General features: G+C 43.6%; 1 protein-coding gene and 1 long non-coding RNA gene across 2 annotated transcripts; both read right to left on the bottom strand.

The window, feature by feature from the left end:
* Positions 1-916: 916 nt before the first annotated feature.
* Positions 917-2177, bottom strand: LOC109946005 (uncharacterized). The gene has a single exon (XM_020552487.3). The coding sequence runs from the start codon at positions 1920-1922 to the stop codon at positions 1419-1421; it is 504 nt and encodes a 167-aa protein (XP_020408076.1). The 5' UTR covers positions 1923-2177; the 3' UTR covers positions 917-1418.
* A 3895-nt stretch (positions 2178-6072) lies between these two features.
* Positions 6073-9854, bottom strand: LOC100381562 (uncharacterized). The gene is made up of 2 exons (NR_159999.1): positions 8978-9854; positions 6073-6103 (listed from the first exon to the last, which is right to left on the bottom strand). It is a non-coding gene; the product is annotated as an uncharacterized lncRNA (long non-coding RNA).
* Between the last annotated feature and the right edge of the window lie 9334 nt (positions 9855-19188).

Consider the following 19188-nt stretch of genomic DNA (forward strand, 5'->3'; position numbering starts at 1 on the left):
TACACATTTAGACCACAACAAGCCATTCGCTGTGATTACGAGCTTAACCAAGTTACCTAACCATTCGGTTAACTAGAGCAACGACACCGCCGCTAGATAACGTACACGTCAACTTGCCTTTTATTGCCGCAATCCGAGACACAACATATACTACAACATTTTTATAAACCCACAGATTCACAAGTATATTCGCACACTGACCAATTCATACGAATCGTAAACTACTAGTCTCCAACTCACAATCACCATGCATTTACTCCCCAATCATGAACACATACATGTTTATCATACGAACCTTCTATAATTATCCTAAAACAATTAACTCCATTACACAACTCATACACAAACCTACTTGACTTGCTTGAAGTGTCTACTCGAATCCGTGAGCACAATCACACATTATATGCGAGGCATAATTTAACGAACACAAAATACGCATTGACTCGATTCGACTTATAAATATTGAGAAAGCGATGACTACTTCGGCATGTCACCACCTCTCTAATTAAGCAAACACAATTTCCTACTTTGACTAAGACTTATAGATATTAAGCACGTTATTACTTTCTATGCGCAAATAAACCTCGACTTAGCACAAGTGACACCGATGGATTTTTACTAAACTCACCATGCGCATAACCTTGTCTCGCGTACAACCATATGGTGGCGTGCACTCGAGACACTTCAATCAACGTGGCGCGACCACTAATATATAAACTCCGACACTCATGTTTTAATAATTTATCCTCTACGCAACTAGCATTTTCTAAACTACTCGTCACATCAATAAATATACTCCCTAGATAATCATGAATCCCATCACAATGCATAAAACAATTATACTTTTCACATAAACGCATATCGATACATTTCTCAAAACTTAACCCGCATTTTGTAACTTAGTTTTTCGCATCAAACCACACATCACATATTTTTCCTACCAAGATATAAAAACATTAGAGTTCTTTTCTACTTCATTTTCCTCTCTACACGCTTCCATTCATACAAAAGTATTTTCACACACATAATCACACTTGCACATCATCGATCAAAACCTAATTAGACTCACTACAATTCGCACACATCAAATAACCTCTTGTTCTCCAATCGCAAACGCGATCCTACCAATGCGCATAACCGAAACATTTTACACACATCCATTCAAAATAATTAGTCGAGTCGACCGAGAGCGACATACATCGGCTCACCATAAACAAACCCAATCGGTGTTTGTAAGGACGATGGCGATTCCGATTTGTGCATCGCTCCGAGCATCCGACGAGCGTTGAACGACTTGCCTTCTCCACGCAACACCAGGGGTTCCTCGCCTCCACAAAATAAAACAAAACAGCACATATACACAATTTAATCACCGGAGAACAATGCCGATGTGGAATCAAACAAAGATCATCGTCGTCTCACCGGGGTGAACGGCGTCGATGTTGGGGCTGCGCAGATCGAGCGAGCACGCGATGCGGGGGATTCGGGGCTGCTGTTTTGGATCGGCACCGCTGCGCAGCGAAGTTGGACGCCAAGACTGCGAGCAGGGGCTTCTTGCTGCTGCGCAAGGGAAAAAGAAGGAGGGGGAGGCGAGCAGAGCTGCTGCTCGGCCATGGGAGAGAGGGGGCGCTGAGGGAGGGGTGGAGCAGCGGCGCTGCGCAGGAAGGGCGCAAGGATTTGTGGCCATGGACAGGGAGGTTCGCAGGGGCGCCATGGACGACGGCGAGGAGGATGTCGCCGGGGAATGGGAGCTGCTGCTCCACGCCATGGACAGGGAGGGCGCTCGGCTGCTTCTCATCCAAGCAAGGCGAGCAACAGCAGGGAGCAGGGAGGTCGGCGACCACCATGGCTGGGCGCTGGTAGAGAGATGGGAGTAGGGGCCTCACGCCATGGGAGAGAGGGCACAGGGGCTTGGACGCCATGGATCCAGGGAGGGAGCTGGGCGCTCGGCTGCTGGGCAGAGGAGGGCGGCTGGGAGTGTGGAGGCGCCATGGGAGAAGGAGCTCAGCTCCAAGGGAAGAAGACACGCGCGAGGGAGAAGCTGCTGCCTGCTGGTGGCGGCTGAAAAAAGATAGGGGTGGGAGTGAATAAAAGCCAAGTGCAAGGGAGAGAGGTTTGTATTTATAGAGAAGCCCTAGGGTTAGGGTTTCAAATGGGCCTAATTGGGCTGGGTTGGGCTGGCCCAAACACGAAATCGGGCTGCGTTAATTTATTTTGCGGAATAAAAATGTTCCTGCGAATTTCGTCTGTACGCAAAACAGAGCGACTAGAGTTCGGACGAACGGACGATTGAGCGATTAATTCGGCCGAGAGTCTGAATTGAACGTTGCTCGGAAATAATTCCTCGCGCACTATTTTAGAAATAAATGTTTCTCTCAGACTTCTGATCGGCTTCGGATTTTTATTCGGAGAAGGCGAATCGTGATATTTTAAAATTGCTGTCGATACGGGGTTTTGAGTTTGGTTCGAACATAATATATTTGGCCGAGTCGGATAAAATTGATTAGAGGACGACAAATTGAGTATCCCGTCTGAGTGTACGGACTCGGATTAAAATAGTTGGACGTCGATCGAACATCGAGAAATTGGATTCGGACACAGCGCGACCAGCAACGGTCGAGCGTTTGATTAATATGAGCTTTAGACGAGATTTATAATTCGAGACTGATCATCGAGTTTGCATTCGTTTCGAGAGATAAAAGTTTTTAACACGCTCCGAAATGGGTTGTTTCTCGCGATCGATTAACTCTGAATTCGGTGAACTTCCAAGAGAAAGCCTGATAGACAGAGATAGACACGATCGAGAAATAGAAATTTTCACTGAGCATCCGAGATTAGGAAAATTCTTCTGACATAACCCGAAACTGACACCTGGGGTGTCACAGCCTTCCCCCCTTAAAAAGAATCTCGTCCCGAGATTCGAATGAGGATCTTTAAGGGTGGAGAAGCATGTAACTCCCAGACTGGAGATAGATGCAAATTCATGAGATGGGATCTGACAAGATACTGAAGATGGATTTGAGAGAATATCACGACATATTGAGACGAAATGCAGTGATCATTCTGAGAGAGTGTCCACAAAAGATAGTACATCGGTATAGCCTCGTAATGGATCACAACTATTAACCATGACACCAGCGCGTGCCGAGCAGCTCATCCTTGTGTGCGCGCCCACAGGAGGCTCTCGGTTTCGTCGCGGCACCATCGGTCGTTAGTCATGACATCATTACCAACGCAACCAATAAGAAATTCACATAGCACAGATAGATGGAGCCCATGAGAGTATGGCTCAGAAAATAAGAATGTGATCAGAGTTGAAACAGAGACTGCCGACAAAAGAGCATCACATGAGAATTTCCTTTAACTCAGAGAACTATTTTATGATCATCACGGGGATTATCAGCCAAAGATTGATACGATATTTAATATGAGGATGAACCAACCATGAGATCGAGAATGATAAGCTTTTAGAGACATGAGAGATCCCAAGATAACAGCAACATTCATTAATCCACATGGATATGTCGTTTAGAGATAAGTTGATAAAACAAGCGTCATGATCCTCGGAGAAGGGGGTATGAGAATGACGAGAAATGAGAGATTTAGGCAAGATCAACATCCGATACTTGAGAACAGGTTACAGCAGATAACCAGATAATGGGGCAGAATCGATGAAGGATCCAGAGATTTGGATGATAAGGCCACAACATGATTCACAACGAAAATGATTACCAGATTCAGGTGAAAAAGAGAGGTAGTCGCATGAGATTGCTTAGGACGAGCACCAGAAAGGTTATGAAATTTCGGGACAGGATCTATGGAAAGGAACATGGCCTTGATCATGGTTTGCGCAACTAGACACCAAACCACATTTTTTTGTAACATGTGCAGAAGGAGACTGGGGTTGGTCTAGCGGTCAAGCTGTGGGGTTCTATAAGCTGTGCAGGTGTAACTTTATGGGTAAAACACACAAGGGTTAGAAAAACTAACACAAGCATAAATATTTTTTTTGAGGTTTTACTTGCTAACCACTAGGATGTTTAAAGAAGGGGGGGTCTTTTGATGGGCAAAACAGACAACAATTTTTATTGGCGAAGAGGGTTGAACAATTACAATACCACCTAGCTAGCAAGGCAAGAGAAACACTTAGCACGACCTAACAAGGCTTACCAAACTGACACGAGGTAAGACATTTCTAACATAGCAGTACATCACATTATTCACAAGTTCTTATTATTGGAATATAGGTGAGAGAAGCATGTTAGTGCACAAGAGACAATTATGCGACAATCATGATGCATGCATGCTCATTCTAGTCGTCTTCTCAGACCTAACTACTTTTCTCGGATGCTTCTACAGCATCCTAATAATAGCAATAGTAGCCTTTACGGCCTATATAAATAGCCACCTAGCTACCCATCTATTTCCTAAGGCTTCACGTCCTAGGTCTATCTTATCGTCCTGACGATCTATCCAACTTTGGTTTCTAAGCAAGTTTTACTTTAGAAAAGGTTGGAATCATGACTTATTGACTTCTCTGTACTGGTATTCGCTCCGATACCAGCTGTGGCGGAACCGCCCGAATTATTCCAGCTTAAGTGCCCAAGTCGCACCCTTAAGGGCAGCAACACACTTAAACAGGAATAACCCGTCAGTCCCTCGGATCTAGTCCGATAAAGCCACTTACCAGGATCGAATACCACTAGCTCACTCGAAGGTGAGGCACAGAGAAATACAATAAAACATAATACCACAATTTAATAAGTATCATTAGTGATTACATTATCGGAGTTTCAGAAATAATAACCATAAATTTTAATGCAGCGGAAATAACTAACGGAGAAAACCGAGTAACATGGCGAAGCCTAGCCACGCTACTCCTCCTGGTCCTCTCCTGCGGAAGCAATAACCCACTCGACCGTCTATCCCAGTGGCAGGGATGAAGGCCAAGTCACACCATCAACCAATCGACCTAAGAAGTACCTGCAAAAATTATGCCACAAGCAAGGCTGAGTATACTAATACTCAGCTAGACTTACCCGGTGTGAGGAGTCTACTCCTCTACCTCTAGACATGCAGCTGTTTGGCTGAGGGGTTTGGTTTGCCAAAAGCACTAGCTGAGTCTAAAAACAAGTTTTAGCTTTTCAAGTTTTAGTAGAATCCTTTAGACTAGATGTGTACCTAGCTAATCATACATGGTATCAAACATTTTATCAATCAACATCTTTTGCCAGTCACCTCATTTCCACTTATTACTCAATGCAGTACAATGGATCAAGCAGTCTCATTAGCTGCGAGAAGCAGACGATTCGAATCGAGTTTTTATCCTTGCAAGGTAAACCTAAACACACGACATGCAGGGGCACTCCGTCCCCACACACATCAACCGTCCCCATCGATTCCCCGTCAGCAGATCAGGGCTCACCGCCTTGGCGTACAATGCCTCACTGACCCCGACTGCCGTCGTGCAGTGACCGCACTTGTACCCACCATAACCGGAATGGGAGACCACGTCTCAGGTCGCGTGAGGGGTAAAGTCTACTGCCAGGTTCAATCAGGTACTAGGCTTACCGATTTACCATATTTCTCGGTATGTGTTTAGTACGTTCAAACGCTTGACACAGGTATCCGCACGTTAATCCTTATTCCAATTTCATCTCGTAGACCACGCATCCCCATGGATCCGTGTCCACAGACCATCACCATTATGTTATCAAAGTGGATACAATCAATTCCTGACCTCGCGCGAGTGCTAGAAAAATCACTCGACTTCTACCGAGATCCTAATTAGTAAAGCAGCTACTCGACCTAGCATACTAGTATCCATCTCAAAAAGGAATCCTGAGTTCATGCAACTAGGGTTTCAATCAACTCCTACACTTAAGTGCACAGTACAATCCTACAAACATTAAGTGCGGTAAAATAGCATATAGAACAGGTTATGCATAAAACCGGGGCTTGCCTTTAATTTAACACTTAGACAGTGTTTGCTGGGTGGCACTCGCTTGGCGAGCATCCACTGATTATGTCCATTCTTCAGGTCGTCCACCAACGGCATCTTGTGGGTGGCACCACATCACTGCTCGATCATCATCTCTCGGTCCTATATGAGGTGCAAGATGCATATGTATGAATATAATGAAAGTAGCACAAAAGTAGCACAAGACATACAAGGACACAGTGGCGAACTAAACAATAAAATGGAAGACACCGTAACAACCACATGTTCGCTTTAGTTATCTACACATTATCGACGTTCAGCATTAACACCATTAAAAAGACGATAACATGTTTGTTTATTTACGCAACACAATAACAACATCACAAGTACGCGCATTTTATTTATTTGGACACGGCTTTTCATTAGTTCTCCTATTGATCGCGCAAAAGCATCATCGAGCACACAAGTTCACTAGAGGACATAGGCATCAATGTCTATGGAAACTCCTATATCACAATCAACTTAGAGAAGAAACATATAAAACAAGACACACATGTCATCTCTAGCTTAACCATGACAAGTCTACATTACTTAAGAGCAAACCAAACATTTTTAGCCAAACGGGTGAACTAACGATCAAATGAGCACTAGCAGAATTTTAGGACAGCAATACAGCAGTTGTTTGTTTTAATCATAACTTTTCAAATATTAATCCAAAACTAGCAAACTAGGACTTTCTGGAAAGCTTACAAAGTGAACTACAACTTTGGTATTTTTACCTCCACAGGATTCAGCTGTTAGCAAGGTCAAAAAGTGCAATTACAGCAGCACTGTCCAGATTTGGACAGATTCTGACTTGCAACTTCATAAATTCACAACTGAAGATTCAGGCATCCAAACAAAGTGATCCTAGACTTTCTGGAAAGCTAATTAAATGTTCTACAAATTATTTATAAACATCCCTGGCTGGTTTGGCATGTATCAAGGGGAAAACATACTATGAAGGCTGTGCTGTCCAAAACTGGACAGATTCAGTCTTCACACTTAAAACACATGTAACTAAATCTTCAGACCACCAAAAATAGTGATCCAAGACTTTTTGGAAAGCTTGGCAAAAGCACTACATAACTTTTATAATCACCAAGAAGTGATTCCAGGTTTATTCAAATCAAACATTACAGTTTTTCGAAATCTGTTCTGACGGTGGACAGAACACAGCAAGCAGTTTGTAAAATTCATAACTCTTAAACCGTCAGGCCTATAGTTATGAAATTTTAACACAAGCAAGATCAGAAAAGCATCTACAACTTTCATATAAGGACCATGAACAGATTGCAACATTAAATTGAGCAAACAATGCAGTTTCTGAAATCTGTACAGAATTTGGACAGATTCAGTTACTGAATTTGTAAAAATCCTAACTCCTAAACCGTCAGACCTATGGCTGTCAAATTTTAACACCAGCAATATAATAAGGTTATCTACCACTTTTCTATAGCACATATCTACAGAAAACACAATTTAGTTCATCAAACATACAGCACACTGAAAACAGTACGTGCAGCCCAAACAGCAATCAACAAATTTCAGCTCCTATATAATTCAAGAATCGCCTTGCTCTAGAGACTTGAATTATTCTAACACCTTACCAATTGTTAGAGTTAAAATAATCAAATGAGGACTAACAAGTAGACTCACAAATTTTCATCAAATCATTTAGTGCACTAAAACTACTACAACCAATCAACGACGCATTCTCCCTGATAATCACCCAACCATTTGCGGTTTCAATTAGACCCCACATGAGCACTACTACTTTTTACCCGTGCCCATAACCATACACATTTAGACCACAACAAGCCATTCGCTGTGATTACGAGCTTAACCAAGTTACCTAACCATTCGGTTAACTAGAGCAACGACACCGCCGCTAGATAACGTACACGTCAACTTGCCTTTTATTGCCGCAATCCGAGACACAACATATACTACAACATTTTTATAAACCCACAGATTCACAAGTATATTCGCACACTGACCAATTCATACGAATCGTAAACTACTAGTCTCCAACTCACAATCACCATGCATTTACTCCCCAATCATGAACACATACATGTTTATCATACGAACCTTCAATAATTATCCTAAAACAATTAACTCCATTACACAACTCATACACAAACCTACTTGACTTGCTTGAAGTGTCTACTCGAATCCGTGAGCACAATCACACATTATATGCGAGGCATAATTTAACGAACACAAAATACGCATTGACTCGATTCGACTTATAAATATTGAGAAAGCGATGACTACTTCGGCATGTCACCACCTCTCTAATTAAGCAAACACAATTTCCTACTTTGACTAAGACTTATAGATATTAAGCACGTTATTACTTTCTATGCGCAAATAAACCTCGACTTAGCACAAGTGACACCGATGGATTTTTACTAAACTCACCATGCGCATAACCTTGTCTCGCGTACAACCATATGGTGGCGTGCACTCGAGACACTTCAATCAACGTGGCGCGACCACTAATATATAAACTCCGACACTCATGTTTTAATAATTTATCCTCTACGCAACTAGCATTTTCTAAACTACTCGTCACATCAATAAATATACTCCCTAGATAATCATGAATCCCATCACAATGCATAAAACAATTATACTTTTCACATAAACGCATATCGATACATTTCTCAAAACTTAACCCGCATTTTGTAACTTAGTTTTTCGCATCAAACCACACATCACATATTTTTCCTACCAAGATATAAAAACATTAGAGTTCTTTTCTACTTCATTTTCCTCTCTACACGCTTCCATTCATACAAAAGTATTTTCACACACATAATCACACTTGCACATCATCGATCAAAACCTAATTAGACTCACTACAATTCGCACACATCAAATAACCTCTTGTTCTCCAATCGCAAACGCGATCCTACCAATGCGCATAACCGAAACATTTTACACACATCCATTCAAAATAATTAGTCGAGTCGACCGAGAGCGACATACATCGGCTCACCATAAACAAACCCAATCGGTGTTTGTAAGGACGATGGCGATTCCGATTTGTGCATCGCTCCGAGCATCCGACGAGCGTTGAACGACTTGCCTTCTCCACGCAACACACGGGGTTCCTCGCCTCCACAAAATAAAACAAAACAGCACATATACACAATTTAATCACCGGAGAACAATGCCGATGTGGAATCAAACAAAGATCATCGTCGTCTCACCGGGGTGAACGGCGTCAATGTTGGGGCTGCGCAGATCGAGCGAGCACGCGATGCGGGGGATTCGGGGCTGCTGTTTTGGATCGGCACCGCTGCGCAGCGAAGTTGGACGCCAAGACTGCGAGCAGGGGCTTCTTGCTGCTGCGCAAGGGAAAAAGAAGGAGGGGGAGGCGAGCAGAGCTGCTGCTCGGCCATGGGAGAGAGGGGGCGCTGGGGGAGGGGTGGAGCAGCGGCGCTGCGCAGGAAGGGCGCAAGGATTTGTGGCCATGGACAGGGAGGTTCGCAGGGGCGCCATGGACGACGGCGAGGAGGATGTCGCCGGGGAATGGGAGCTGCTGCTCCACGCCATGGACAGGGAGGGCGCTCGGCTGCTTCTCATCCAAGCAAGGCGAGCAACAGCAGGGAGCAGGGAGGTCGGCGACCACCATGGCTGGGCGCTGGTAGAGAGATGGGAGTAGGGGCCTCACGCCATGGGAGAGAGGGCACAGGGGCTTGGACGCCATGGATCCAGGGAGGGAGCTGGGCGCTCGGCTGCTGGGCAGAGGAGGGCGGCTGGGAGTGTGGAGGCGCCATGGGAGAAGGAGCTCAGCTCCAAGGGAAGAAGACACGCGCGAGGGAGAAGCTGCTGCCTGCTGGTGGCGGCTGAAAAAAGATAGGGGTGGGAGTGAATAAAAGCCAAGTGCAAGGGAGAGGGGTTTGTATTTATAGAGAAGCCCTAGGGTTAGGGTTTCAAATGGGCCTAATTGGGCTGGGTTGGGCTGGCCCAAACACGAAATCGGGCTGCGTTAATTTATTTTGCGGAATAAAAATGTTCCTGCGAATTTCGTCTGTACGCAAAACAGAGCGACTAGAGTTCGGACGAACGGACGATTGAGCGATTAATTCGGCCGAGAGTCTGAATTGAACGTTGCTCGGAAATAATTCCTCGCGCACTATTTTAGAAATAAATGTTTCTCTCAGACTTCTGATCGGCTTCGGATTTTTATTCGGAGAAGGCGAATCGTGATATTTTAAAATTGCTGTCGATACGGGGTTTTGAGTTTGGTTCGAACATAATATATTTGGCCGAGTCGGATAAAATTGATTAGAGGACGACAAATTGAGTATCCCGTCTGAGTGTACGGACTCGGATTAAAATAGTTGGACGTCGATCGAACATCGAGAAATTGGATTCGGACACAGCGCGACCAGCAACGGTCGAGCGTTTGATTAATATGAGCTTTAGACGAGATTTATAATTCGAGACTGATCATCGAGTTTGCATTCGTTTCGAGAGATAAAAGTTTTTAACACGCTCCGAAATGGGTTGTTTCTCGCGATCGATTAACTCTGAATTCGGTGAACTTCCAAGAGAAAGCCTGATAGACAGAGATAGACACGATAGAGAAATAGAAATTTTCACTGAGCATCCGAGATTAGGAAAATTCTTCTGACATAACCCGAAACTGACACCTGGGGTGTCACAGAATGCAGAGCTAAAATTGCCGAAGCTACTGAAAGTCGTTCCTAAGAGAGCGCAGCGTAAGTTTTCTGCTCAAAAGTCGTTCCAAAGGGAATGCAGAGCCAAATACCGTCGAAATATAAGGCGAAGAAGTTCCAAAATCATTCCGAAGGGGATGCAGAACTTATACCGCCGAAATAGAAGGCGAAGAAGTTCAAAAGACGTTCCTAAGGGGATGCAGAACTTACACCGAAAAATAAACGGTGAAGAAGGCTCCAAAGTCGTTCCTAAGGGGATGCAGAGTTTGTGTGTTCCAGTGTGGGTGTGTGGGTGTGTGTCTTCGGCATCTTCATCATTTTGCATCATATCATCACATCATTTCGCATAACATCACATCATACATCATATCGCATTAATGACACGAGAATTGAATACAGAGTTGATCTTCGGCGAATGCTTCGTAAATATGAAAATGTGCTAAGGCACGAAGTAAGCTTCGGGGAATACAGCTTCATCAGCCTTGTCACAAAAGAAGGGATCCTTTTTTTACAAAGCATGGATATTTTTACGAAGCATGGATTCTTTTTCTTTACGAAGCATGAAAAGAAGTGAAGGCGTTTTTTCGCCGAAGGCTCAAAAACGGTATGTATGTAAAGTTTCATGCATCGCAAAGAAATGAATTACAATAATTTACATATTCGATTCAAAGCTACACACATCAAATATTACAGTCTTGTTATAATAAAAGTACAATGTTTAATACATTGTCCATTTCAAAATGTTTTTACAATAAAAGCTATTCCTCTTTAAGGATTTTTTCAGCAACTTCATTCAGTAACTTGTTAACAACTTCATCAACAATAGATTCAACCATATTAATGATCTCCAACGCTTCCTTCGTTTCTGGATCAGCCAGGGGATCAAACAGTTCCGATGGCGGAGATAATTCAGCTGAAGTAGGAAAAATTAATTAGTCCGAAGCCACAAAAAAAACAAATGCCGAAGCTGAACATCAAAAGATATTACCTATACGTTTTTCGCGCTCTGCAGCTTCTTCAGCTCGTCTCGCTTCTACTCGGGCGTCGTGGGTGTCTTTTTCACTTTTCTTTATAATTTCATGAGCCATCTCTCGGCCACCATTCACCCAGACATCATTATAGAATTTTCCACCCATCAAGGTTGCTTCAGCTGAAGGATCCTTCGTATCATCTGTGGAGAAGGCAGCTTCAGTCTGGGCCATGGTTTTAATATGGTCGCATCCCACCTTCTCCAAGATGGCTGAAATTCCCCGCGCACCAGAAAACGCGCAAACATCCCCACGATCACTTAAAATTTCTTCGAAGGTTTCGGCCTCTCCACTTATCCATTCAATAACGCCTTCGGGGTCGCCTCGTATGAAGTTTTCTTCGGTAGAGTAGGCACCCACGTTGGAGAAACTAGCTTTTATTTTCTTCACACAGTCCAAGGATTTTTCAAAGCATCTTTCCTTGGATGTGCGAAGTTCTTCAACATTTTTCTCTAAATGATTTCTCCAATATTCGCTGATTTCTTGGTTAGCTTCTGCGAGTGCGCATTTTTCTTTAGCTTCGGCCAGTTGCCTCCGAAGGTCTTCAATTTCAATCTTTTGGGCTTCGGCCTGAGCTTTGAAGCTAGCTTCATCTTCTTTGACTTTATTAACCAGAGAAATTAAGATTTTGTCTTTTTCAAGACCTTCGTTTCTCAATTCAATCACCTCTGAACGAAGGTTGTTCAGGGCCATTGTATAGCCTTCGTCCTCAATGTTTTTCTATGCCCTAAGGGCATTACTAAGAATCAAGCCCTGCAAATGGAGGAAATAATTAAGTATGACGAGTGAAATACCTCATTTTCAAATTCAAAATTAACTTTTATACCTTTATGCTATTGTATGCTAGGCTGTCAGCAAGTTCATCCTTCGATAAAATTGAAAGGCCATCTTCCAGCTTCGGGAATTCCATGCTTTTGCCTATCTCCCGGCAGACAGTTATTTCTTTGTTATCTGGGAGACAGTATAAGAAATCATCTTTATTGCTTCCATTAAACACTAATGCCCCCTTCGGATATTTCAATTTTTGGGCGTAGTGTCGCGCTTCTAGCATTTCTCCTTAGGATAGTTCCTTCCCCGAAGCATGACGAATAATGTACTCAATGCTTTTGTTCGAAGCTTCGGGAGCAGGAGTTTCGACCTTTTCAGATGCAACTTGCTCTGTCGCCTTTTCTTCAAGTACGACAGGCTCTGTCTCAGTGGGCACTGAAGGCCCAGCTTCGGCTTCGGCTTGAACTTGTGCAGCTTCGGTTTGCCTAGTTTTAGTTTCGACCTGCGATTTGGTTTCAGTTGGAACGACTTTCTTTGTGAGAGCAGGACTCAAGGCCTTCGTCGTTTCCAGCACAACATCCAACACGTTTGTCATCCTTCTCCTCTTAGGAGTTGCAGCAGAAGTCTTTTGTATCTTCGGCAGATTTGTCTCTATCGGAAGGCTCAGAATCTTTGGCATTTTTGTTATCTCGTCAATCTTTGGCTCTTCAGCCTTTTCAGCCTTATCTTCGGCTGACTCAGCTATATGCGTCTTCGGCATTACAGCTGGTTCTTCAGCGCCATGTGCAGTCGAAGCAGTTTGTATTGCTTTGACCGCTGAAGAGGACCCTGCGCCAAACTCAGGCACCACGGTCGGTTTAATGTAACGCGGCCGGTGGGTCAGAACCTTCACCTTTTTGCCTTTCGGCACAGGCTCAGCTAGGGTGGCCGAAGCAGCAGTCTTCCTCTTTTTCTGTTGCCCTCGCAGCGGGTAGCAGTAATCGGGGTATATGAAGCCGATTGCATCAAAAACCCTGTTTAGTCTTTTCTTCCCCCGACCTCCGAAGGCTGGGGATAGAGCATTATCTTCGGCCTTGGAGTAAGCTCCAAGCATCTCATCGTTGGTAGCTTAAATACACTTCAGCCAATCGTCGTTTGGCTCATCAAACTTCTCCCTAAATCTGAAGGTGTATTTCAGCCGGACCAGACCACCATCACTAGAATCAGTGGCAGTCTCCTTCGGCATTTCCCAGCTTTCCACAAGCGGCCACACTCTGAAGGCTATATGTTCTTGAATTAAATCTCTTGTGCCAACAAAGGAGCAAACAGTGTTGAAAGCCCCTTGACATGCTTCGACTGTCACATCAATTTCTATCTTCGGCCTTCGGAGGCCGAAGCGGGACCAGATGGGGCGCATGATGACTTCTTTAATGTCTTCCCTCGCCTTTAAATCATTTTCACATAAAACCATTCTTCCATCCAGGCTCCGGGCCATCTCTTCAGAAATGTTGGCACCGGGTGGCTTGCGTTGGGGCGAGCGATATCCATAACAACCAAAGTTGTTGTGGTATTGTTCTTTACCAATAGCCTTCGTCTCATATAAAAGTTTGTGCATACTGCAGAAGCACTTCGCGCTTGGCTCTAGCCCTTGACTCCTTACTACCTAGACAAAAATCCCCATCCTCATTATAGCTTCGGGGGTAATCTGATGGAGGAAGATCTGGTAGATTTTCAACACTTCAACTACAAACTTGCTCAAAGGGAACCGAAGTCCAGCCTTGAAGAAGCTTCGGTAAATTACAACTTCATTTTCCTCAGGGGCAGGGACGTTGTTGTCTCCGCCAGCCCTCACAATAGACATGTCCCGAAAGTACCTTCCTCTCATGTTCTCAAGATGACTCTGTTTAATGGTCGATTTTCCGAAGACAGAATGGCTTGGCCGCCAGGGCCGATCCTCAGAATCTTCATCCCCACTTTCCACATCATAGCTATCGCTGTCACCAGTATCTTCAGATAAACCTTCCAGTATCTCTTTAGTAATCTTCTCTGTGTTTGTCTTTGCCATCGACTCAACAAATCCAGCAACATAAGGATCCACAACCTTCTTCTCCTCAAACAACTTCGCCTCTTCAGTAAGCTTCGTCTCCACGACAACCTTCTTTTCCTAGGACATTTTTTCTCCAGACATGGTGAAAACACGTCTTTTAAACCGAAGCTCAGAGAGCTTGAAAATCTAGCGAGCGCTAGTGAGCAGGAGCTAAAATATTGAGAAAATAATGCAAATGGCAGAAACAACGTATCAAATGCATCTGGTGCGAGTCCATATTTATACGCCCAGTGCGTTGCAAATTGGAGGGCCCCGTCTGTCACTAATTATTGCTATTCTAGCAAAGGGAAGATATTTTTTCGGACCTTCGGCTTAAGGCCTTCGTCCATGTTGCAGTCTGAATTCGTTATCTTAACAAATTAATACTGCGAGGGGCTACTGTTGGGGGCCTTCGTCTTCCAAAGGTCCTCAAAAACATGATTTAACAATTCTTCCCAAGTGTAATATATGAACAGGTACCTTCGGACTCGGGTTAAAACCACACACGATGTGAAAAGCATGGTCGAGACAAAGGCTAATGTTGCTCCGAAGCTATGCGCAAGGGAGCTTCGGCTCAATGGCGGAAAAAGAAACCGACTTAAAGGGGAAAAGGCTATCTAGTCCTTGTTGGGTTGTCCATAAGTTAATAGTAAATATAAAGGGCAAGAATGTAATTTTACACAGGCTGTGGCCTGTGCCTATAAATAGATGAACAGTACCCCCGTACTGTTCACGCCGACTTGTACTCGCTTGTGCATCACGCTTGTACTTTTGTCTTCTGTCAAGCCGAAGGTACAAATGTAATTCAATATTGTTCTTATTCATTCATAATTATATAATAAAAGATATATTATGATGTCATATGATTATCCATGTTATTTCCCATGTTTCATATGCTTCGTCTTTTATTGATATATGCTATGATGATTAAGGTACGTCCTTCATAACCTTCGTACAAAGATCGTTATATCCTTGGGGAAATAATGCTTCGAAGGACGAATGGCATTAACCCTTAACCTATTTTTGTGTTGCCTTGTTCTTAATTCATAGCATTTGAGAACAAGTCCCCAACAATGAGTTATAGCAAAATTCAGCTAATGGCAGCAACTTCCACAAAGTTGGAGTATCATGTATAGCACACCTCAAGTACATTTCTAAACACTGGTTCACTCTTTCAATTTGCCCATATGTTTGAGGATGGTATGTTGTAATCAAAGCCAACTTAGTTCCCAAGGCCTAAAATAGAGCCTTCCAAAAGTGACTGGTAAACACTTTGTCCCTATTTGTGACCATTGATCTTGGGGTGCCATGTAGCTTAACAACATTATCCAAAAAAACATGAGCCACCTTTGGTGTAGAGAAAGGATGCTTCAAAGGAAAGAAATGGGCATATTTAGAGAATCTATCCACCACCATTAAAATAGAGTCATAACCCTTAGATTTTTTGGAAGTCCCTCTATGAAATCCATTGTTAACTATTGCCAAGCCCCCTTAGGAACAGTAGAGGTTGTAGCAGACCCGAAGAATGAAATCTTTCTGCCTTTGCTTGTTGACAAACGCTGCACTGCTTGATGAACTCAGTAACATTAGATTTAATGCCTTTCCACCAAATCATCACCATGTGATAAGTGGCCTATCCCCTGAATGACCCCCTACCACACTGTCATGTAGGACAACAATTACTTTGGTTCTCAAAGTTGTGTTATTAGCAATCCATATCTGAGCACCCCTCCTGATAACCCCTTGATGAAGAGAATACCCCTGCTCATTAGGACTATGTAACACCAACTAGGACAACAATTGTTGAGCCTCTTCATCTGTGACATAGGAATTCATCACTTCCTAAACCCATAATGGTTTCATCTCAGACATTTTATGCATGTATATACAATGTCCAACTCTTGACAAGGCATCTGCTGCCAAGTTTTCTTTTCCTTTTCTATAAACAATCTTGAAATGCAATCCCATGAGTTTAGCCATAGCTTTTCACTGCAAATCGGAGTGCAAAACCTGACTCTCAAGGAAACTCAGAGCCTTGCGATCTGTTTTTATAATGAACTCAGCGTGTTGAAGATACGACTGTTGGTTACTTGTTTTCGATTGATGTGAACCAAAAACAAGGCAACACAAGTGTTAAACATTAAGGACCTTCATCCTTCAAAGCATTATCCTCTTTCAGGGATAATGAGTCTTGGACGAAGGTCATGAAGAACGAGTCTTCATTATTCATAGATATAATATAATACAATGTAACATTATAACAATTACTCATTTCATATCACATGTCAGAACAATGTTACAATCCATATTGTATATTAATAAAGTGATATAAAATATATATTATATTTGTACCTTCGGCTTACTTGAAGGAAAGAATGCAAATACACTTCTCCAATCAAGTGTGAATAGTACGATGGTACTATTCATCTATTTATAGGCAAAGGACATAGCCGAAGCAAAAGTACAATTATGACCTTGATATCTTCACATTATTCTAATACAAATATTAAGGATAAACGAGTCTTTACATTGCTGACTTGATGTCACGTATAACCTTCATGACTATCTTAAGCCGAAGCTCTAATTTTTGTCGAAGCTTCACTGCATTTTATGCATGTCTGTTGCAGCTTCGGTGCTTAGTTACTTTGATTGCAAATAGTTCTTTCATCCTGAGGGCCTTCGGCAGAGAAGGAGACCCCAACAACAGCCTCCATTTCTCCACTGCTAGCATCCAGGCCATAAATTCCTTACCATAAATCGACAGACTCTGGTTCTTATCACTAGGTGCCTTGCTTAAAAATGCTATTGGTCTATTGTAATACCCAAAAGTGGAAACAATGAAAATAGAGTTGATCTCAATATTTTGTGACCTCTACTTATCATCACATGTGATTAACCCTATTTAAAAGTGAATGATAAACATATGACACGTAAATAATTTATGCATCATGCCGAGGTTTATTTGTTTGTGCATTCACACAAAAAGATAATGACAATATAAATATACAAATGGTGAAATAGGCACTAAACCTAATTTTGGAAATTAAGCTTTGGAGAAAAGGAAGGAAGAATACTAAACAAAAATAAAGAAAATAAAAATATAAATAACTAAACCCCTCCATACTATTATGCCTATTTTGTACTTTTAATTGAGTATAATTTCACAACACTGTTTTAATTCAAATTTGAATTTTAAATAAAGAGAGAAGAAATTAAAGAAAGAAAAAAAGAAAACAAAAAGGAAAAAGAAAACCCTGCGTGTGCGTGGGCCGAAATCCGGCCAGCCCACTTACACCCTTGTGCTTGCGACCCAACCTAACCACCCGCGCGCACTGAAGGGCGCCAAAATATGGGCCCGGTGCATCGGCCTCTGTGCGCGCCAGCTCGGTCGTGTGAGACCCAATTCCGTGAACGCGCGCGGTCTCTGATAGCAGGCTCCATGGGTCGGCCACATAGCGCTGGCGCTCTGCCGGGTGGGACCTCTTCCCTGTTGATCTCCTACCGTGCGACGAATCCGCCCACCTCCTCAACAAACACTGTGATCCGACCAGATATGCCGGGCGTGCATGGGGACCCCCTCCCTGGGCACCTGAGTATAAGGCCCTAGGGCGCACCCGCCTTCTCCTGCCTATCCTCACGCGAGAGTCGTTGAGACCGCCACGAGCAGAGAAAGAGTTGGGAGAACCACCGCCGTCGTGGTCCCGCGCCTACACCGACGTTCTACGGCCGAGGAAGGGTCATGGGTGTTCAGCGTCGTGGGAGGGTCATGTGGGAGTAGCATCAGGACCGGGGGTCGTGGCTGGTGTTCGGAATCTTTCGCCGAACCTCACCGTCGCCGCAAAGACCACGTCGCGCCGTGGATCGACCTCGACTCGTTGTTTGTGTTGGTGAGACCTCGGCCATCTTGATCGCCTCGTTTCCCTCGTCATATAGGGTCAGTTCACGGTAGACTATGACCTCTTGATCACCCGGTGCACCAATCATTGGCGAGCGCCGCCGCATGGGGGACCATCGCCGCCGCGCCGATGTTTGTGTTGGGAAGATGAGGGCGGGCCATCGATCCCGTGATGAACAACCAGGGTGGTGCGGGGGATACATCATGGTCAAACTCAGTTTTGGGCCGTTGGATTTCGGAGTAGCGGTCAAGATTAGATGACGTGTGTACCCCTTCACGAAATCCATCTCGACCGTAAGGTCGTGATCGGACAGCCGGATGGAGTCGGGGTATGAGTGATTTTGGGTCGTTGATTGCGGATCCAGTGGCCTGCCTTGCATACCGGTTTGACCTCGAGTTGATTTAATCAGAGCCATAGAATTCTAATCTGATGGCCGAGGATGCTCCATACCCCTTCGGCTTTGCGCTTTTACGTATGAGTCCTTGAGAAATCATGGAATCGATCCGCAGTCCCGCGCGGGTTACACTGGGTCTTAGGTTTTTTATGCAGTCGCCCCTCCGCTTTCCAGTACTCATGCGCGCAGTCCTAGGGACAGAGAAAATGATTGAATGATTATAGAAATTGATTTTTTTAGTATATAAATAATTCCATAAACTCATTTAATTCATAGAAAATTCATTTTAACTTCTTTTTACTCCATTTCAGTTGTAATAATTTGATATTAATATTGTTCATCACCTAGAAATTATGTTTG

The sequence above is a fragment of the Zea mays genome, chromosome 4 (genome assembly GCF_902167145.1).
Source record: "Zea mays cultivar B73 chromosome 4, Zm-B73-REFERENCE-NAM-5.0, whole genome shotgun sequence".
Lineage (NCBI taxonomy): Eukaryota > Viridiplantae > Streptophyta > Magnoliopsida > Poales > Poaceae > Zea > Zea mays.

Excerpts from the sequence above, each read along its gene's own strand:
- LOC109946005 (XM_020552487.3), bottom strand. The coding sequence starts at position 1,922 with ATGGCGTCCAAGCCCCTGTGCCCTCTCTCCCATGGCGTGAGGCCCCTA.